Source organism: Sprattus sprattus (assembly GCF_963457725.1).
Source record: "Sprattus sprattus genome assembly, chromosome: 2".
NCBI classification, from domain to species: Eukaryota; Metazoa; Chordata; class Actinopteri; order Clupeiformes; family Clupeidae; genus Sprattus; species Sprattus sprattus.
The window spans coordinates 59,184,952-59,205,936 of NC_137921.1; the positions used below are offsets into that span (position 1 = coordinate 59,184,952).

The window sequence follows — 20,985 nt, forward strand, 5'->3', positions numbered from 1 at the left end:
GGAAAAGATCTTAAATGCCTTGTGCTATTGGTTGGGGACTTCCCACAACGGCCAATTATGATGATGTGGTCCTTGCACAATGCACAACCTCTTCCTTTCAACCAACTGACTTGAGCTACTTGCTACTTGTGCTCAATGTGGGGCCCTTTACTCCTTCATCTAGGGATCTCTTCCTTCCCTGGTGGATCCTCAAGCCCTTCAGTGAAGTCTCCTTCATCCATCCACATATAAAAACCTGCTGCTTGCCCCTTATTCCACAAACATTCCATTCTCGTAGAGAAAGCCATGCCAAAGTCCAAAGTCATGTGGTCTGCCTGGGAATCATCCAAGACTTCTACTCTTGCTGACGCTTTTGGTTTGTTGGGTGAATTTACTTGGATGTATTTGCCACAGATACTGCTGCTACAGGTTGCCCCCCAAAGCAGCCCCAGTAAGGTCTATTCCCTTCTCCCAGCCCAAAGCAGCCCAAGTGGGGTCTATTCCCTCCTCCCAGCCCAAAGCAGCCCCAGTGGGGTCTATTCCCTCCTCCCAGCCCAAAGCAGCCCCAGTGGGGTCTATTCCTTCCTGCCAGCCTAAAGCAGTCCCAGTGGGCTTCCTCCTGCCAGCTGTCTTTCCCAGCAGTCACATGTTTTCCTGGTTGTCAGCTGCCCTATTCACTGCAGTCAAGAGTTACTCTAGACAGGTCACTTTAGAGGAAAAGGAGTTACTGTCCTTAAAAACCAAAGTCCAACAGAAGTGTTGAGGTTCATTTAGCTACAAAGCCTCTAACACCTGTCTCCACTGTTCTTGCGTGTGCGTGTCACCCGTGTTCAGTCATTACTGCAACCAGTTCTGCATACTTTTATTATTAAACGAAAGAACAAACAGTAGCATTGAAATCGGCAGATCCAAAAATGATTGTGCTGTACATAGTCATCAACTATAATAAAACTATTATATTGTAATAGCATTTTCTGGACATCTATCTCTAATAGTTAATAACCATATTTAAGTCTTGATGTGGGTGCTTGCTTTGTTAAGACACATTCAGAAAAGCCCTTAAAGCAGCAATGAGGAATTCTGCTCCAAAAGTAGCAAGCTAGCTACCTTAAAGGCATGCAACAACCTTGCAAACACCACCAAGAGCCCAGTTGACACTGATAGAAAATTGCCAACACTAACTGGTGTATTTTGCTAGTATAGCTGGCACTGTCATGCTGTGAAAGCTTTTCTTCCATTTTTGCAAGGTGTTCCAGCCAGGAAACACAGAACTACATAGGGCATATCCTGGGTGTTTATCTGTCCTTTACATGACCATATGCTATCAACATGACTTTGAGGATGGTACCAAAACTAGTTGCCTATAAAATCATACCTCAAATTATTGCATAGTGTTGCAGAAAAGATTAGGCAGGAAATTATGAGTGAAACACTGACCGTATGTTGATGAGCGCATGAGTGACTTTGCTGGCAGGCTCCTTCCACTGTCCAGCATTGGTGGAGACTCTGAGCACTGGAACACATTTTAAGAATTCATTTTAAAATAGTGTCTTTGACTATATGTTTATACATATGTGTGTATTTACATATCTATGTATATGTATTTAGCAGACACTTTTATCCAAAGCAACTTACAAAACCATAAGAAAAAAGAATGAAAGATGTTGAACTCTGATGATTCACAGGGCCTGATTTACTAAGAGGATTGCGCCCATACCAGGTGTTAAATAGCGGGTGTAATAAATTAAAACCGTATTTACAAAGGAGGCGCATTTGAGTAGAAGCGCAGATTACCGCTGCTGGGAGGGTATAAGGAAAAGTGGGTGTGTGCCGCAAAAAGATGGGAGGAGAGGCGTTAAGTGCGCCTAATTATATATTCCGTGGTATTTACTAAAACTGCCTGGCGAGAGTGCGTCTCAAATTTGCAGGATAATTATGCGCCTCATAAAAGCACGTCATAACAAGGAAGCGCATTTTGATTGAGTCTGAAAACTTTGATATGACTTGAAATATGATATAAAACTTTTCCCATTTCCAAATTGTAGAGCCAGAGCAGCATATTCATTTCAGTCTCTCTCAGCCAAGGGGTCCTTAGGCTGAAAAAGGTTAAAGACCCCTGTCCTACACCATTCAGAAGGTTAAAAATAAGCATCTTTTAAATGAAAAGATGATATCTATTTAAAACATTCTCATAGCGTACGCACTTCACATTCTTTAAACATTGAAAGACTGGAGGCAGAGATTCAGACATAATAGTGAAGTCTATCATTTGTGTGCGTCATGTGATGTCTTCCACAGTAATGTATTATGTTCCTTTTCCTTAATGCTGTTACTGTTGGTATTTCCAATGTCGTCAGAGTACTCTGAAGAAACCATACTGCAGACATGAGGTTCAGAAAACCAAATAAAACCTTCAGAAAAACAAAACAACACTGAAAAGTGGACCCCTGGCAAGTCTGGACTTGATGTTTTCAGTGTTAACAGTGAGAGGTCATGTCAACTGAGCATTTAGAGGGGACCGTAAACCCCTTCATTTGATAAAACATATTGAATGGTGAAGCATACAAGATTCAAGACTCATTGGAGCTAAATATTTTCATATTACAGAAAAGGTAAATTGTCTGAAAAGTAATTAATACCAGAATAATTAATACCAACCTGAACATAGATTACAATAGCAACCAAGAGCTCAATACAAGTCACTCACCCATGCAGTAAAGGTTGTCAAACACCTGGTGCATTCTCACTATTTCATAGTAGAGTTCATCATAGCTGCTGGGGGTTGGCAGGAAAGTGTCCCCGTATGTGATGAACATGTTAAACAGGTTCACGACCTAGAGGAGGAAGGATGGTAGAAAATAATTAGGATTAAAATAGAGATGCAAGTTCACCTATGCGAACTTCGACTCAGATTCAAAGACATTTTGACATTGTACTCTGGAACAAACAGCAGTTACTCTCTGGGCACTAGATGTTCTGGCAGGAAAAGAGCCCTTACAGAGTGTGCTGAGACTTACTTACCAACATCCTTGGTTTGGTCACAAGTTAGATGCTTTTAATACTTTTAGATGTATATTGCTGGTGATTCTCAGGCCACTACATTGACTAAGTTTGAATGCTCTGGTTCCACATCGGAAAAGCAAACCGGTTCTTAGACGTTTGCCAGGCTAAAACAACTCCGAAACGGCAATAGCACCAGCCAAGAAATAGCACTTTGTTGGCATTAGTGAAAAAGGGCTATATGATAGAGAATTATATTTATTTCCAACCCAGAGAACAATACTGCATCATAGCTTTATTAGTTTCTGAGTGCTATGCGCATATTAAAACCTTAGGTTGTCTATTTGGCCTGGTAGATCTTAGCAGACTGGCAATTGTAAATGACCTCAGTTCAAATAAGAATGGGCACCTACAGAATAAAGCGAAACAACAAAACAATGGCAAAACTGGAAAATAACAATGAAACATGAAGCATTGGTATACGCAATTGTGGTGTACATAACATAACATTGAGTATAAATCGATGTACAATTACCACTAGTACTTCATGGAGCATAATACCATTCTGAAAAGCAGGTCCATGGTGCAACACATAAAGGACAGTTAAACTCACACAAACACTGCAGTGACTTGTCTCCTACCTGTAGAGCCATGTGGAAGATGTTATGCTTAGTCAACAGGGTTGTCTCGTTAGACAGGAAGAACTTCAGCAGGTTGATGAGAGCTAAAGACACCATGAATAACGAATAAAGCATTAGAATGTCATTAGAGTGTGGGTCTGTCAGAAATACAACAACTTTAAATAACATAAGTTGGTCTACCAAAGAATGATTAAGGCCATACCTTCAACTGACATGGTGAAATGCCTATTCCCATACCTTCAACTGACATGGTGAAATGCCTATTCCCATACCTTCAACTGACATGGTGAAATGCCTATTCCCATACCTTCAACTGTCATGGTGAAATGCCTATTCCCATACCTTCAACTGTCATGGTGAAATGCCTATTCCCATACCTTCAACTGACATGGTGAAATGCCTATTCCCATACCTTCAACTGTCATGGTGAAATGCCTATTCCCATATCTTCAACTGTCATGGTGAAATTCCCATACCTGACCACAGCTCTCTCCAGGTGTAGTGTAGTCTGATCCGACACTTCTTCTGGTAGCAAATAAGTTTGTGTATGATCTGTACACAATGCCTGAATGCAGATGGAGACACAGCTATTCATGTTTTATTCAGTCATACCTTAAGAACATGTCTAAAACATAACAATTGTGGAAGACACAACTATTTTTCTTTTCTAAATAATTTGCAGCTAAATGAATTACATTCTTGAACACATATTAAGAGCTCGCACCACAAGCTCACAAAACATTTACTTAAAAAATACATTTTAGAATATGATTAACTTTCTACTGACCTGAAAAAGGTGTTTTGTGTAGGTTTCACTTTACATGGGCTAGTTACTCTTAATGCATATTAACTTTTTGCTAGATTCTAGGTAAAAGATCCAGTTACTTCAACATAAAACAGGCAGATGACCACTGATGAATGGGGATGGCAGAAGTCTTACATGTACAGATCCATGGGGAAATCCTTCATCATATGAGTCACAATGAATTCAACCATGAGATCTGAAAAGAAGAGGGGCAGAGGCTGACAGTTGGATAACCTCATGGGATGCTTTTCAATAATGTGTGAATTGGCAACAACAAGTAGTGATCAATATTAATTTAAAAAAATCAATAAAAGCATATTAGACATCAGATAAATATACGTAGCATAGCAAAGAAAAGTGTTGATGGGCATTAAAACAGATGAGATATGGTTGATATAGCGTTACCCATCAACATACAGCCGCGGAAAAAATTAAGAGACCACTTCAAAATTATCAGTTTCTCTGGTTTTACTATTTCTTGGTATGTGTTAAAGTAAAATGTACATTTTAGTTTTATTCTATAACCTACTGGCAACATTCCTACCAAATTTCAAATAAAAATATTGTCATTTAGATCATTTATTTGCAGAAAAATGACAATTGGTCAAAATAGCAAAAAAGATGCAGTGTCTTCAGATCTCGAATAATGCAAAGAAAACAAGCTCATATTCATTTTTAAACTACACAATACTAATGCTTTAACTAAGGAAGAGTTCAGAAATCAATATTTGGTGGAATAACCTTGATTTAAAATCACAACTTTCATGTGTCTTGGCATGCTCTCCACCAGTCTTTCACATTGCCGTTGGGTGACTTTATGCTACTCCTGGCGCAAGAATTCAAGCAGCTCGGCTTCTTTTCATGGCTAGTGACCATCCATCTTCCACTTGATCACATTTCAGAGTTTTTTTTATGGGATTCAGGTCTCGAAATTGGGCTGGCCATGACAGGGTCCTGATCTGGTGATACTCCATCCACACCTTTACTGGCCTGGCTGTGTGGCATGGAGCATTGCCCTGCTGGAAAAAACACTTCTCAGAGTTGGGGAACATTGTCAGAGCAAAAGGAAGCAAGTTTTTCTTCCGGGACAACGTTGTACTTTGCCTGGCTGAGGTTTGTAAAAGACCATAAGAATTGAACCAAAGCCGACTGGAGGGTCTCCTAGTTCGTCTTCTCTGATGAGTCCAATTTCACAGTAGGTGCAAGACTCTGTGGCTTGTAGGCCTCTCCAGGTCTCCGTCTAACCATCAAACGACCATGTGTTGGGCAAAGCTGAAAATTGGACTCATCAGAGAAGACGAACTAGGAGACCCTCCAGTCCGCTTTGGTTCAATCCTTATGGTCTTTTACAAACCTCAGCCAGGCAAAGTACAACGTTGTCCCGGAAGAAAAACTTGCTTCCTTTTGCTCTGACAATGTTCCCCAACTCTGAGAAGTGTTTTTTCCAGCAGGGCAATGCTCCATGCCACACAGCCAGGCCAGTAAAGGTGTGGATGGAGTATCACCAGATCAGGACCCTGTCATGGCCAGCCCAATTTCGAGACCTGAATCCCATAAAAAAAACTCTGAAATGTGATCAAGTGGAAGATGGATGGCCACTAGCCATGAAAAGAAGCCGAGCTGCTTGAATTCTTGCGCCAGGAGTAGCATAAAGTCACCCAACGGCAATGTGAAAGACTGGTGGAGAGCATGCCAAGACACATGAAAGTTGTGATTTTAAATCAAGGTTATTCCACCAAATATTGATTTCTGAACTCTTCCTTAGTTAAAGCATTAGTATTGTGTAGTTTAAAAATGAATATGAGCTTGTTTTCTTTGCATTATTCGAGATCTGAAGACACTGCCTCTTTTTTGCTATTTTGACCAATTGTCAATTTTCTGCAAATAAATGATCTAAATGACAATATTTTTATTTGAAATTTGGTAGGAATGTTGCCAGTAGGTTAAAGAATAAAACTAAAATGTACATTTTACTTTAACACATACCAATAAATAGTAAAACCAGAGAAACTGATAATTTTGAAGTGGTCTCTTAATTTTTTCCGCGGCTGTATGACTTACAATGGCAAAAAGAACAGTGGTATACGTGGTACCATGTCATAAGTCCTATCACAGTGAGTCCTAACAATTGGGGCAATCGCATTGTGAAGTTTTATGTCGATGGATCTTTCAATGTCAATCTCTACTCCATCCCTCTTGTTTCACTACATTTCACAACAACTTTGTAAAATGGTTGTGTAGAGAGCAGAGGGGGCCAGAATGACTTTCCAGACTGATGAGTCATGACCTTTGACAGTAGGGAGTAGGGACTAAAGGCCGGAATATACTTCTACGACTCCGTTACTACGTGGTCAAGCAGTTTCCTCAACGGACTTTTATGGTTCTCCGATGGTTTTGAGTGTGGCAAAGCTTTTTTTTTTTCACTTTTTTTTTTTTGCTTAGATTTTGTAAAAGTTTTCGAGACATAGACTGCAATGTAAAAACCCTGTTATTGTAACTGAAAAAAACGGCTGAGGGGATTTGCGAGGTTTCTGAGCCAGCTCTCTAATGTTGGCATACTACTTCCCACAAGGTCAACTGTGACTTACACCTAACCCATCCATATGCATGACATTGGTCACTGACTTTCGAAAGAAAGTGTCAATCCAAGCTTTTAGAAGTTTAGTAACCAAACTACAACATGTCAGCTTTATTTCTAAAGAGGAAAGCATGCTATACATGTGGGCAATTCTATATTTGTCATACTTTGTCCAAATGCAAACTTTCAGACATTTTTGTATTTACTCTTAAATATGGCAAATTTAACATCAACTTCACGTCATTTTAAACTATTATAAAAATGCAGTCTCTGATAAAACAAATGGCATTCGTTCATACATGAATTGCATCAGGCGATGGCAAGGTTGAATTTCTGACATATTTTTGACCACATAAATGAATATGTGAAACTCTGAAGGGAAATAAGCAACCAATTGTATTTGACTACTTACCAAGGACTGCACACACAAGTGGTCTTGATGGGCTGGTCCCTACTGCATTCTTCTTTCTGTGTCTCATGGGCTGAGAAGAAAACCCAGTCAATATTCAAAATAAGAAAACAATCAATACAGAAATAGACAATTCCCTTACCATTCGATGGAGATTCACTCTGAAATTCATATTGTCATCATGGAGAAACGCATCAGCATACTGATCCTGTGAGAAAACGGGACAAAACACTATTAATGACCATGCTGAGTTGGTTCAGGTAGGGCATGTTGGCACACTTTTCTTATAATGACATCAAACGACACATCATAATGGTGAACATGTTAAAGCAAATGAAAGCCCTTAATCTTGGGCAGGTACTTCATTTGCATGAGATTGACATGTAATATTTCAGTACAAAATGATTAGCCATTAACTTCCAAGTGTGCGCTTGTGCCAACCTGCCCCAACTGGCATACACACCTGGAGACATTGTAAACGAGCAGAGCTCGGTTGCCTAATATGCGTATATGTACTTGCCATAATTTCCCGACTATTAACCGTGGTTTATACATTGATTTAGCAAATGTTTTGCTGCCCTGCGGTTAATACTAGGGTGCACCCTAAACAAGGGAAAGCATTTAACAACTGTATAAAAGAGTACCAGATACATCTCTTTTCACGCAATGCCAGTCAGAGTAGAAGTTCATCAAGTTGTTGTTCTTGTACGATAATGTGATGCGAAGACTGGACTGAAGATTCTGACTGAAGACTGATTTTATTCTCTGTATCGCTGACACTGCAGTTGACTTCAGTAGGTGAAGCACTAAAGCTTTTGAGCTAGCAGATTAACTATTAATGTTAACTAATGGGCCAGCTACTAACTACAGGATAGCCCAGCTTTTAAGTACAGTGACTTAGTGGCATGTTGCGGTACAAAGCATTATTACAAGAGAGGCCATGCCGACCCAAGGTGGTTAGAATGGTAACTTCAGTAGATCTCGCAGCAACATAGTACAGTGGTGTTGTGGACATTACATCTACTATAACTACTACTACTATTACTTCACATTCTGTTCTTTACATTCTATTTGTATTCATACATAAAGCACGTTAAAGTGGAAGTAAGGAATTATGGCCTGTAACTAGCAAGATAACTAGATAAAAAGCATTTGAAGCACCAACAGCAGCACATGTGGCAATGATAAAAGATTGCTAGTGTGCTAGCCTCCTTTGCAAACAGCTTTACCAATGCAACATGAAATATGGGTGTGAGACTTACCTCAGCAATACAAGTCAGGATAATGAGACACAGCCGAGCACTATTAAGTCTGTGTTCATCTGTGAAATACAGGTAGATAGTTTACACAGACAATACAGCAGAAGAGAAATTGTTAAGAGCATATGTAGATGATTAAAGTCACCTTTGGTGTCCTGCATGACAATTGATGAGTACTTGAGGAAGGTAATGAGAAGGTTACTGGTCTGCAGGTTAGGGTCAAGGGGAAGCTCCGATGAGTTCATCACTTTGAAGATAAAGAGGGAAACTTTAGGTCAAACTTCAACAAAATGTAATCATCTATCCAGGCAAAATTATTAACACCATGCACCAGGGCCAGTAATTACCGTTTTATGCCAAGTAAAATTTAGAAAAAGCAGATAGATAAAAAAGCTTGCTGGTCATGTCCGGTAATACTGTAGGACATTTGTGTTTCAACCAAAACATACGCTCATTAAACAAAGTGGGAATTGACAGTGAAGAAAGAAAACAGACTTTATCCAATCATCTTCCATTTTCTGAGAAACTTCTGTCTGAGCTCCGCCCTTCAAATCTATATATAGCCATAAGCGGCAACAAACGGGGTCCAAGCAAGCACAGACCTCGAGGACCCTCAACGCTTAATTAATAGCAAGAGTACAGGTATGTTTGACTGTAAGCCACAGTGGGATAAGGAGCAACTTGGGCAATTGCTGATACTTGAGGAAAAACGAATGGTTCCCAAAGTAACAAATCTCACTGACGCAGCAGTGTGGGTGACCTGGAAACAGTTGTTCAGAAGGCCTTGCCTGCCGGGATTCGCACTTGAAATTTGACATTTTTAGAGCAGAAGGGCAGTGAAGCAAAGGTGCAGGTGACTTGAACAATTTAAACGATGATTATAATGAATTAAAATGAAATATGAGGGTAGAAACTCACAGTCTAGCATAGGTGGTGTTGTACCCAGTGGAGTTGTGGGAGTAGTTGGAACAGGGTCTATCGATGTGGCAGCCATGTCCATCTCTGGGTGACTCTGTGTTACACACAACAGGAACATACATCATCTAGTGTCACATACTGTATAGGGATCTCACTTAAGGCAGTCTGAACAAGAATGGCTAACAAATGGTCATGAGCATGTGTTAGATTCAAATGGTCAAGACCATGTGTTAAGTTAACATTGTTGAACTTACTTGAGCCAGAACTGTGATGAAGTTCCTGTTCAGATGTACTGCCTCATACAGGGCCAAGAGTATGGCTTCGTTAGTTCTAAAAATCAGATAAAACTTCATTTAATCAACAAATCAGCAAATTAAATGAGAAGGAGATAATTAAATAATTAAACATTTAATCTCAGGTACAAGCACAATGAAAGGTTTTTATTTAACTTATTGTGATTAGACGCTATAGCCTAGGAACTGCCAGTCACTGCAGTTACATGTGTCCGGATTTCAGGCTTTATCAGATTTAAATCGAAGATCCATTTCATGTAACTCCAGAAATCTAGATTTGTTTCCGACTGAAGTCCGATTTACTCCCAGAGATAACTCCATCGGACATGGTTGTTTATCAGAGAACGCGCGCATGTAACTTTTTAAATCAGAGAACAATTGGAGATGACTGGTGAGATGATTGGTGAGCATGCTTGAGATCCCGTCCATAGACATATATACATGCATCAAATATGTCTATGATAATCGCTGCTAGACACTCACTGTTCTTGTGCTCCCACATCTCATTCACTTAAAAAATACTAAAAAAGAAATCTAAATGATCAATACCATGCACCATTTGCTTTGCCCTCATGTGCTGCATATCAGAAATGGCCAACAGAAAAGCGAATTGTTCTGACGGCTCCTATTACCATGGAAACAATAAACAAAGCTAACTTTAGTATCTAAATAGCAACTGCATATCAGAAATGGCTAACAGAAAAGTTTTGTCTCAACCAGAGACATGTATATGTCTACTCTATGGTCTCAACTGTTCATACTAATGGCACGTTTTTTATGAATATCCTGCAGACTCTCTCACAAGCTTATTCTTGTTGATTATGAACAAACATAACACAAGAGGCCCGAATAGATATGAGCACCTTTACAACCCCTCCTCAAACACGTATAAGGACATTCAGATGGCCGCAAATTCATGGAGAGAATACTATTCCATGTCAAACGTGATAAAAGATACTGCTCTGATCTATTCCCATTCCATACTGAATATTCTGTTTAGATCAGGGGAGGGCAATTAATTTCCCCAAGGGGCCACATGAGATAGTGGGACTGTTGTGGAGGGCAGGTCCAATAGGCTCAACTCAATTCAGCATGAAAAATGTGCATGTTTTTGCAGTATTAAAGGTGTGCCCAGACGACCAATACACATGGCACACACACACACACACACACACACACACACACACACGAGAGCAAACTTGCAATGCAAAAGTTTAAGTATACAAATTAATAGTTATATCAATTTTGTATCGTTTAACGTTTGATTCCTAATTTACCATTGACCTCCGAGGGCCGGTCCGGGACAGCCAAGGGGCCGCAAATGGCCCTGGGGCCGCACTTTGCCCAGGTCTGGTTTAGATCAAAGGTTTGTTGCGATATACCGTGATATTTCAGATGATAGTTATGTGGTAGCCTATACCAATGTGTTGACATTAGAAAAACGTTGAATGCGACTGTTTTGGACAGAACACGCAAATTAAAAAGAACAAATATTTTCATATTACTTTTCCACCACTTGTTAGTGATGTCATCCATTCATATCGATGTGTGCTTTAAATGATGATGCATTTTTATAATTTTCTAAGTCTTTAGCATCATTATGTTTCCTTACTCTGGCTAATATACAGTACATCAAATTAATTTCAGCACCTATTTTGCTAATAAAGCATCTTTTAGTTTCAGTAGATGGTTATGATGATTCAGTAGATGGTTAAGAAGATGTTTTACCTATAAAACTTGTGGTGTATTGCTCTGAGTGCTCATTTCTTTGTTGCTTTGGTCATGTGTATTTTGACTGAATACACCTGAAAAACTGTGTTTACCTTCACTGCAACTTAAGATGCCAAGAACCTTATATGCTTAATATGTTCATATATAATTGTTTGGTCTAATAACACCTGGAATATTATTGAAACTATTACCATTTTAAAGTAATAATTAGTCTCAGTGGCCTGATAAGCCTATGGAAGATAAGATGGAAGATGTTAAGATGAAGTAGTGCCTAATATATGTGAGCTTACTGGACTGATAGCTTCTCATCTGCGTCTGCTACAAACATGCTGCCGACCTGTGATAGAGAGAATGTACATTAAACTCTCATATGTTTCAATGTTTTCAAGTCATTAAGATTGATAAAAAAAATGCATTTGAACAAAGGTTCATACCATACTAGAGAGTGCAGAGAGGAAACCTCCTTGATGTTCCTCCTCTTTGTCTTTGTACTGCCTATAAAAGAATATACACAATAATTCCTTAACATCCTTAAAGAGCAAAAGATAAAAATAAGTTTCCTAGATTCAATTTTATTTACCTATTGTATTCCGTCAATGCCTGATGGACAACCATGCCCATTCCCTGTCAAAACACAAGACACATATGATGAGCAGGTGAGACACTTGATGCTGTGGTTCCAGTTGACTGAGGGGCAGCACACAAATCCAACATCATCCAACATCCGACACCGCACACACAGCTTTATACAGACCAAGGACACCAAGATTCTAGTTGAGTCTAGACTGAATCTGGATTGAATTAAAGGGGGGAGAGGGCAAACTACCTTGGAAAGTGGCAACCTTGGTGTTGATCACTTTACAATGCTGGGCAAACCAGCATCCTGAGGACTTAACACCTTACTTTGATGTCCCAAGCATAAGGTAACATCATATAATTAAAAGATAAACCTGATATTAGAAGGAGACAAAATCATACTAAATAGATCCTTCTGGTCTTCTGCTCATTTCAAATGGAAAGAAGAAAAAAGTCTTACTTCTAACGTAGGCTCATCATCCACAATAGATAACTTCACGATGTAAGGATTCACAGACTGTAAATACAAAAAGAAACATACATTAATATTTAAATGTCAAATGTATAAAATAAAAAAAGTTAGAGTGCTTATTGTATGCCAAATAATTTTAACAAAATGAAACACTTAATACAAATAATAATAATAAACTGTATAATTATTGTTTTTTCGTGATTTATTGCAAACTGTAGGATAACTAAAAATACTGAGCATGCTTTCAACTCATGCTTGCGTTCTAAGAACTTGGATTACTGTATTTAAATTTAATTCAGCTTTATAAGAACTTGGATTACTTTATTTAGATTGAATTCAGCTTTCTAAGAACTTTTATATCTAATGTTGACCATGTCAATATGTCCTGAAATCATCACCTACCAACACGTGTATAATGACCACAGGCAAACTATCCCTCCTACTTTACAGTACACTGTACATTAAATTCAACATCCCACCATTACATCCTCATTTAAGGTATCCACTATTCCTTTGCATGTCATCATCATATCTGTTTAGACAAACCACATTTCAAGGAAATCCGATGAACTCTTAACTCTGATGAGTTTGAAAGAGTTCATGACAAATTGTTGGGCAGAGTTACCCAAACCCATGATCATCATGCTCATGCCAAACAACTGTGTCCTGACCATGAAGACCCTAGTTTCTGGTTTAGTGGTGTGTCTCATGCCTAACTGTGTCCTGACCCTGAAGACCCTTGCTTCTGGTTTAGTGGTGTGTCTCATGCCTAACTGTGTCCTGACCATGAAGACCCTAGCTTCTGGTTTAGTGGTGTGTCTCATGCCTAACTGTGTCCCGACCATGAAGACCCTAGCTTCTGGTTTAGTGGTGTGTCTCATGCCTAACTGTGTCCCGACCATGAAGTCCCTGGCTTCTGATTTAGTGGTGTGTCTCATGCCTAACTGTGTCCTGACCCTGAAGACCCTTGCTTCTGGTTTAGTGGTGTGTCTCATGCCTAACTGTGTCCTGACCATGAAGACCCTAGCTTCTGGTTTAGTGGTGTGTCTCATGCCTAACTGTGTCCTGACCATGAAGACCCTAGCTTCTGGTTTAGTGGTGTGTCTCATGCCTAACTGTGTCCCGACCATGAAGACCCTAGCTTCTGGTTTAGTGGTGTGTCTCATGCCTAACTGTGTCCCGACCATGAAGTCCCTGGCTTCTGATTTAGTGGTGTGTCTCATGCCTAACTGTGTCCCGACCATGAAGACCCTGGCTTCTGATTTAGTGGTGTGTCTCATGCCTAACTGTGTCCCGACCATGAAGTCCCTGGCTTCTGATTTAGTGGTGTGTCTCATGCCTAACTGTGTCCCGACCATGAAGACCCTGGCTTCTGATTTAGTGGTGTGTCTCATGCCTAACTGTGTCCTGACCCTGAAGACCCTTGCTTCTGGTTTAGTGGTGTGTCTCATGCCTAACTGTGTCCCGACCATGAAGACCCTGGCTTCTGATTTAGTGGTGTGTCTCAGCCTAACTGCGTCCTGACCGTGAAGACCCTTGCTTCTGGTTTAGTGGTGCATACAAATAAATTGCCTGCCATTACATCCTTGTCTGAGGTATGCCCTCTCCCTTTGCAATGCATCAACCCTAGTTTATACAATCAGATTTCAAGGGAATCCAATTAAGTCTGATGGAATTCGAAAGAGTTGATAAAAAATATGTAAAATTGCAACAATTTGTAATGATGAGAGCAATGACAATACCAAATATTGTGCATATCCAAGCATCTTCAGTCTGACCATTGCCTTGTTTAGGGGCACTATGGGAGGTCCTTGACCACTGCCAGGCCCAAACACTAGATTACTCTAGAACTTACACTAGTCTGATGTGAGTGCCAAATTTCTTCAATTTTCAAGCATCACAAATCATGCATATTAAGTAAATGCGCTAAAAACACAGAGCGTGGGGCCTCACACTGCGATGCACGTGGTAGATGGTGCCAGCAGCACAATGTGGCAGTGCAAAACATCCCCTGTGAATATGTCCGTCATCTGAACATGCTGAACAATAAAGAGGCTGAATGGCCAGATCGCTGAGTTATGGTCACCTCTTTATTGATTCATCGGGGTTTATGATCACAACTGTACCTAGGTGTAGTCATGGTAATAAAGTGGCCATATTACCGACTGTTAATTGTTTACCTAAATGTATCTCTTCATCTGTTTATCAAATTGATGTTTACTAAGCACATTTAGTCTCTCTTATAGCAAGACTGTTGCAGATCTCCTGTGCACTCATTCTGTTCATATGAGGTCACTGAGGGCAGATAAAAACCTAACTTGTCCAACACTCTCACCCTTATCCAGCACAAGGGTACTCTAATCTTGGTGTGCACATTAGATATTCTATTTGGCATATATCAACAATTTTCCCTCAGAGGACCACTACTTGTGATGTAGGCCACATTACATAGTGCGGCATGTATACAAAAGGTTATTTAATATTGATGTCCTGGTGGCGTGTACTTTTCCCTCACCTCATACTTTCTATAGTTGACCAGCAGTGCCAACAAGACAACAGCATCATAGCCATGCTGCGATCTGCTTGACACTTCAGAGAGAATCTGGTGAGGAAGAAGGAGAATGTGATGAGTGAGTGAGCAGGAGGGGTGTGGCTTTGGCAGATCACTCCAGATAACACTAGAAGGGAAGTACCATAATGTGCTTCAGAGGACATGTATTCAGATTCAGGCTATAGCTTAACAGGCATTTGGACAACAGTTCCTCTACAGACCTTTAACAGAACAAAACCAAATCGAAACAATTCAAATTTGAGCCAACCTGTATATTAACTTCAATGACAAGAAAAGTCCCATAAGCCAACTAATGGCATTGAGTCATACCTGGAGGATTGCTTCAAAGATGCTGTTGATCATCACATATTCAAGTATCGTGTTCTGACTGATGTTATCGGTCACCTGGAGAAAACAAAACCAATGTGATCAAAATACAGTTACTCAGATCAGCTTTACATACCAATACTGGCCAATGACCAAATAGATTGAAAAGAGTGAAATGTTTGTGTATTTTCTGGGTCAATATAAAAATCATCTGATGTGTATAGGGGGAGTTGGTAGTAGTTATGATAGCAATAAAATCATCTGATGTGTATAGTAGTAGTAGTAATAAAATCATCTGATGTGTATAGGGGGAGTTGGTAGTAGTAATGATAGTAATAAAATCATCTGATGTGTATAGTAGTAGTAGTAATGATAGTAATAAAATCATCTGATGTGTATAGTAGTAGTAGTAATGATAGTAATACAAATCATCTGATGTGTAAAGGGGGAGTTGGTAGTAATAAAGATAGTAATAAAACCATCTGATGTGTATAGTAGTAGTAGTAATAAAATCATCTGATGTGTATAGGGGGAGTTGGTAGTAGTTATGATAGCAATAAAATCATCTGATGTGTATAGTAGTAGTAGTAATAAAATCATCTGATGTGTATAGGGGGAGTTGGTAGTAGTAATGATAGTAATAAAATCATCTGATGTGTATAGTAGTAGTAGTAATGATAGTAATAAAATCATCTGATGTGTATAGTAGTAGTAGTAATGATAGTACTACAAATCATCTGATGTGTAAAGGGGGAGTTGGTCGTAATAATGATAGTAATAAAATCATCTGATGTGTATAGTAGTAGTAGTAATGATAGTAAATACAAATCATCTGATGTGTAAAGGGGGAGTTGATAAAAGTATCAGCATTAAACTAATTTGAATAAATCAGAGGGTGTGAACCAAATTTAACTCTCTGAACACAGCTGAACACTTCCAAACATTTCTAAGAAATGTTCTTGTCATGCAGACATAAAAAAACACAAATACATACATGACAAAATGTTTTTATGCTAAGAGTACAAAACAAATGACAAAAGAAGAGCAAAAGTAAATACATAATGGATTCTGACAATAAACACAAGGAAGCTGATGGCAGATTAATTAGCCAATCAACACAAGGAAGCTGATGACAGAGTAATTAGCAAATGAACACAAGGAAGTTGATGGCAGAGTAATTAGCCAATTAACACAAGGAAGCTGATGGCAGATTAATGACCCTACTCTTCTACTCTGTAGCTTGCTGAAACGTGGATTCCACTTCCTCCGTTTTTACCGTAGGAGCGGTTTTCTTGACTACTGGATCCTGGCATATTTGATCTCCACCAGGCTGGTCATTTGTAAATCCAATATAATTTTTCTATACAAAGCGACATGGCATTCCAAGCCATTTTCCTAACTGCTTTAGTCATCACTTTCTCAAATTTCTCCACCTCTGAAATTGCAACTTCATACACAGTTGAATGCCAACTTACGTGTTGGAAAAGCCCAAATTGCAAGCACCAAAATTTCAGTTTACCAGGCAGGAAGGTCTTATAGTAGTGGTCGCCTTAACAATGCATGTTCTAAGCTCTGAAACCTGTCCTCGGTCACTCAATGTGGAATTGTTCCACCCGCCTAAACTCTTCACAGGTTTATCTACAATAGAAGAATCACCTTACCATCAGCATAAAACTTCTCTTCCAGGTTTGATTTGCATCCTTGCCCCTGTCATTCATGTTGGCTAACAGCCGACATTAAGCTTGGATGGGAGGTAACCGGGTGCCGTCCTGCAGCCTTTAACCCATTTAGATGTCCTTATAATTACCTCCATGGCCAAAAGCCAAAAACGGTGACATGGTACATCCAGCCATGATACCAATCTCCAACTGAGTCAGAGCATGGCTGTTTTATTCCTCCGCAATATCAGTAAAGTTTGGTCTTGCACTGGGGACACACCCCTCTTATAACTAGCTAAAGGGTCTTGCCCACAGTTGTTGGGGTGTGTCGTGGATACAAATTGGAAATCGGATACAGGTGAAATTACAATAGTGCATTAAAGCAAGCAGTGTAAACATAGCCTTAGTCATCCATTACTCACGCTCTACTCATCCATTCAACACCGCTCCACTACCTATCAATTTCCAGTACTTACGTAAACGAAAGAGGTGAGCGAGATGGTATGCTAGTGTTCAAAAAGATACTGCAACTATATCCAGATCACCTCACAGCCTGAAGATAGGATACTACATATGTATTTAGTATCCTATCACCACCACAGGGCAGTTAAAGCAACTGCTGGGCCAAAATTGTACTTACCGTCACCAGACACAAAAGCAGCTTCAGGCACAAGCTCTTCAAGCTCTCAGAGCTGTCTCCACAAAGCAGACTGTCTAGACTCTCCATCAGGTCCTGCAAACAACACCAGGGTTCAGAGCCGTGAGACAGTGCAAGCTCTTTGGGAATTAAATGAACAACACGTTTGTGTAACTTTCTAGCATAAGGAATGACCAAACGACATACACTACCATTCAAAAGTTTGGATTGACTAGGAATATGGTCACATTTTCCATGAAAACTCATTTCTAGCCATCAAAGCTGACAATTGAATAGAACATCAGTAAATTGTGAGGCTGAGGCTGTCTTGGCTCACTTATATTGTCATGACTACTACGCTTGGAGTGTGTACCTAAGACTATTTTGGCTCACTGAACACTGATGTCCTCATGACTACTACCCTTGGAGTGTGTACCTGAGGCTGTTTTGGCTCACTTAACACTGATGTCGTCATGACTACTACGCTTGGAGTGTGTACCTGCAGCGGTCTTGGCAGTTGTAAGATCATGGTAGATCATGTAATTTGTGAATACATAACAGAGTATAATCAAAATAGCAAATATAATTCAATATATTATTTCAATGTTCAATCTGAACAGGCATGTTTTTGAATCCCATTATACTGAAACGTGTTCATACCTTCATACGCAGCTCAGCCTTGTCAAACCCCATCAGCATGTTGATGATATCAAAGCCAGTAGCTGACTTATTCTTCTGGTGCACCCCTCTGAACAGAGCACAGAGAGTCTACAGAAGAACACAGAAGACAGAGGACAAACACTCACAAATGGTGGAGGAATATAGGAGAGGCGCTTTGAAAGTGCAGTGTGTTGACTTGCATATACATGATCAAGTGCTAAAAGGACACTGACTGCACCAGAAGCATTATTGACAATTAACACAGCACTTTGGTCAAAGTGAGTTGTTTTTTAAATGTTCTTTATAAATACATTTGGCTTTGACTTCGCTGAGAAAGTTCAATTCTGATGCCAACAGTCACTCGACTCACCTGCAATGCATTAACCACTTTGATCTGATGCTCCTCCCCCAGGGCCTGGATACAGTGGTGAAACAGGCTGTTGATGTTTTCTTTAATCTTCAACACTTCGTCACCATCGAGCGATTCTAGTTTTGCCTCCAAGTACTCCAGGTTAACCTGAACACACAGGGAAAGAAGGGTGCTCAGTATAGCCTAGTTCAGAGTGGCCAGCAACAGCTGGAACATTTTCATAAATGTAATGAATTTTTAACGTATTGACATACTTCTGACCCGTCATTAAAATGTGTAGACACTAAATATATATTTTATGTACAAAATTGTATGAATGTTCGCAATTTTACGTGTCACCTCTCCAGACCTTTGTAAATAAACGTATTTCTCAAAAAGGCAGAAGACAATGACCGCAAAGATATCTTTATGATTGTGAAATTGCATTTAAGCAATCTGGTGCTTTATTTTCTACTAATACTGTCTGTCTGTGGTTAGGTGAACTGGTATACGTGTTGGATGGCAGATTATTATCACACTGGGTTAGAATAACACAGCATTTTCACAGTAAACACAGGTAGGCCCGTCTCCAAGCTGAAATACACTCCTGACTGCATCTTCCGATTTTTTTTGTTCAAATTTGGCGTGCTCATTAGATTCTATCGCCGGCTGTGAAAATATATATTATATTATACATAATGTGTATCGGTATTCAGCATAAAAAAATGCTTGAATAAGATTGTATTGTATTTTGTTTGTTTATATAGAGCATGAATTTGAGCAAAAACACTCAACCTTCCACATTTTAACAGACGCAATCGACTTTTATTATTCAGGATGTTCCAATTGGCACATGTGACCATGAAACACAGGTGAAAGCCAGTTCATTACCTGATTTTGTCACAATGGTTTAAAGTAAGTCTATGAGGGAAATTCTACAGTTTTCTTAAATATCTTAAAAACTATACAGCGTACACACATTAAATATGTTTTACATACTAGACCTATGCAGTGTTAATGAAGTGATTGAATTTTGAACAAAGTTTCTAAGTTCTTGAGATTTTATAATTTATAATGAAAAGCAAAAAGAATTGCATTGAAACCTAGCCATACAGTGAAACACTCTTAAAACATCCATACCTTCATCAGGAAGAGTTCATCCCAGAAGCGAGGATTGGTGACAGCAGGATCATCCCTCTAAAGGTAGGAAAGGGATCAGAAGGATTTTCACTTGTGTGCAACACAAACAATGTGTTCTAAACCCTTGGGAGTCCAAGGTCTGTTAGACTCTTTTAGGTAGTCTGACATGCCTTGAAATTTTTGTTTAAATGTTAACTAAAAACATTGACGCAAAAGTGCCATATATGATTACATTCTAGAAGAATTCAGCAATAAAAAATTGAGTAAAAGGAATAAAGTAAAATCGTTTTTATTTAAATCAAATGTAAACATACCCTTACAAAAACCTACTTTCTGAGGTTCTCAAACTTTGTTTAAAAATACATTGTAAAGATTTCAGGCCAAGACTTTTTAACTCTAAACCTTGTAAACATACAGCTTTGGAAAAAAACACTCAAATGTTTTCTTAAATCAGCATCTGTACGTGTATGGCAGCCATTCCATTCCATTGTCTGTTGAATTCAAATACAGGCACATCTAATGTTACTTAATGAGGTACTGATTAGGTGATCACCTGAACCAAATCTTAGTTGATGAAGAAAAGTATAAAAACCAGTGCTGTGGGCATCATTATCATCTTGAAATAGGACCAGCTGGATGGCAGTGCTATTAGTACCTCAAAGGTAATTGGAATAAAACAAGTGTCTCATGCCAAAAGAGTTAAAAAGAAAGGTTTTGAGTGATGAAAAGAAGGGTTCAACTTCAATTCAAATGTACCGGAAGAGGGATACAGTGAACGTCAGGTTGCTTCCATCCTTAAAATTTCGGCGGTTCATAAGAAACAAGGTCGAGCAGCAGAGATTAGGCACAACAAAGCTACAGACCGGCAGAGGACGAAAACCATCCCTCCACTCACAGGGATACCTGCCCAAACTCATTTGAATGTCACTCAACAACCGTAGGATGACATCAAGTGACCTCCAAACAGAATGGCAAACGGCAGCTAGAGCTAGTGCACGGCAA

General features: G+C 39.4%; 1 protein-coding gene across 2 annotated transcripts in view; it reads right to left on the bottom strand.

The window, feature by feature from the left end:
- Positions 1 to 20,985, bottom strand: part of armh3 (armadillo like helical domain containing 3) — a 34,594-nt gene that overhangs the window by 6,073 nt on the left and 7,536 nt on the right. Inside the window, exons 3-23 of one of the 2 annotated variants that reach the window (XM_080833021.1) lie at positions 19,984 to 20,040; positions 18,865 to 19,011; positions 18,495 to 18,602; positions 17,838 to 17,930; positions 15,543 to 15,617; positions 15,177 to 15,263; positions 12,650 to 12,706; positions 12,194 to 12,237; positions 12,048 to 12,108; positions 11,904 to 11,950; positions 9,844 to 9,919; positions 9,590 to 9,683; positions 8,817 to 8,918; positions 8,675 to 8,733; positions 7,555 to 7,620; positions 7,416 to 7,485; positions 4,561 to 4,621; positions 4,097 to 4,185; positions 3,621 to 3,703; positions 2,687 to 2,813; positions 1,417 to 1,492 (exon numbers count right to left, since the gene is read on the bottom strand). In XM_080833021.1, the coding sequence (XP_080689147.1) occupies positions 1,417 to 1,492; positions 2,687 to 2,813; positions 3,621 to 3,703; positions 4,097 to 4,185; positions 4,561 to 4,621; positions 7,416 to 7,485; positions 7,555 to 7,620; positions 8,675 to 8,733; positions 8,817 to 8,918; positions 9,590 to 9,683; positions 9,844 to 9,919; positions 11,904 to 11,950; positions 12,048 to 12,108; positions 12,194 to 12,237; positions 12,650 to 12,706; positions 15,177 to 15,263; positions 15,543 to 15,617; positions 17,838 to 17,930; positions 18,495 to 18,602; positions 18,865 to 19,011; positions 19,984 to 20,040 (1,679 nt within the window). The remainder of the gene's footprint in view (positions 1 to 1,416; positions 1,493 to 2,686; positions 2,814 to 3,620; positions 3,704 to 4,096; positions 4,186 to 4,560; positions 4,622 to 7,415; positions 7,486 to 7,554; positions 7,621 to 8,674; positions 8,734 to 8,816; positions 8,919 to 9,589; positions 9,684 to 9,843; positions 9,920 to 11,903; positions 11,951 to 12,047; positions 12,109 to 12,193; positions 12,238 to 12,649; positions 12,707 to 15,176; positions 15,264 to 15,542; positions 15,618 to 17,837; positions 17,931 to 18,494; positions 18,603 to 18,864; positions 19,012 to 19,983; positions 20,041 to 20,985) is intronic. The other variant, XM_080833022.1, reaches the window with a different exon arrangement.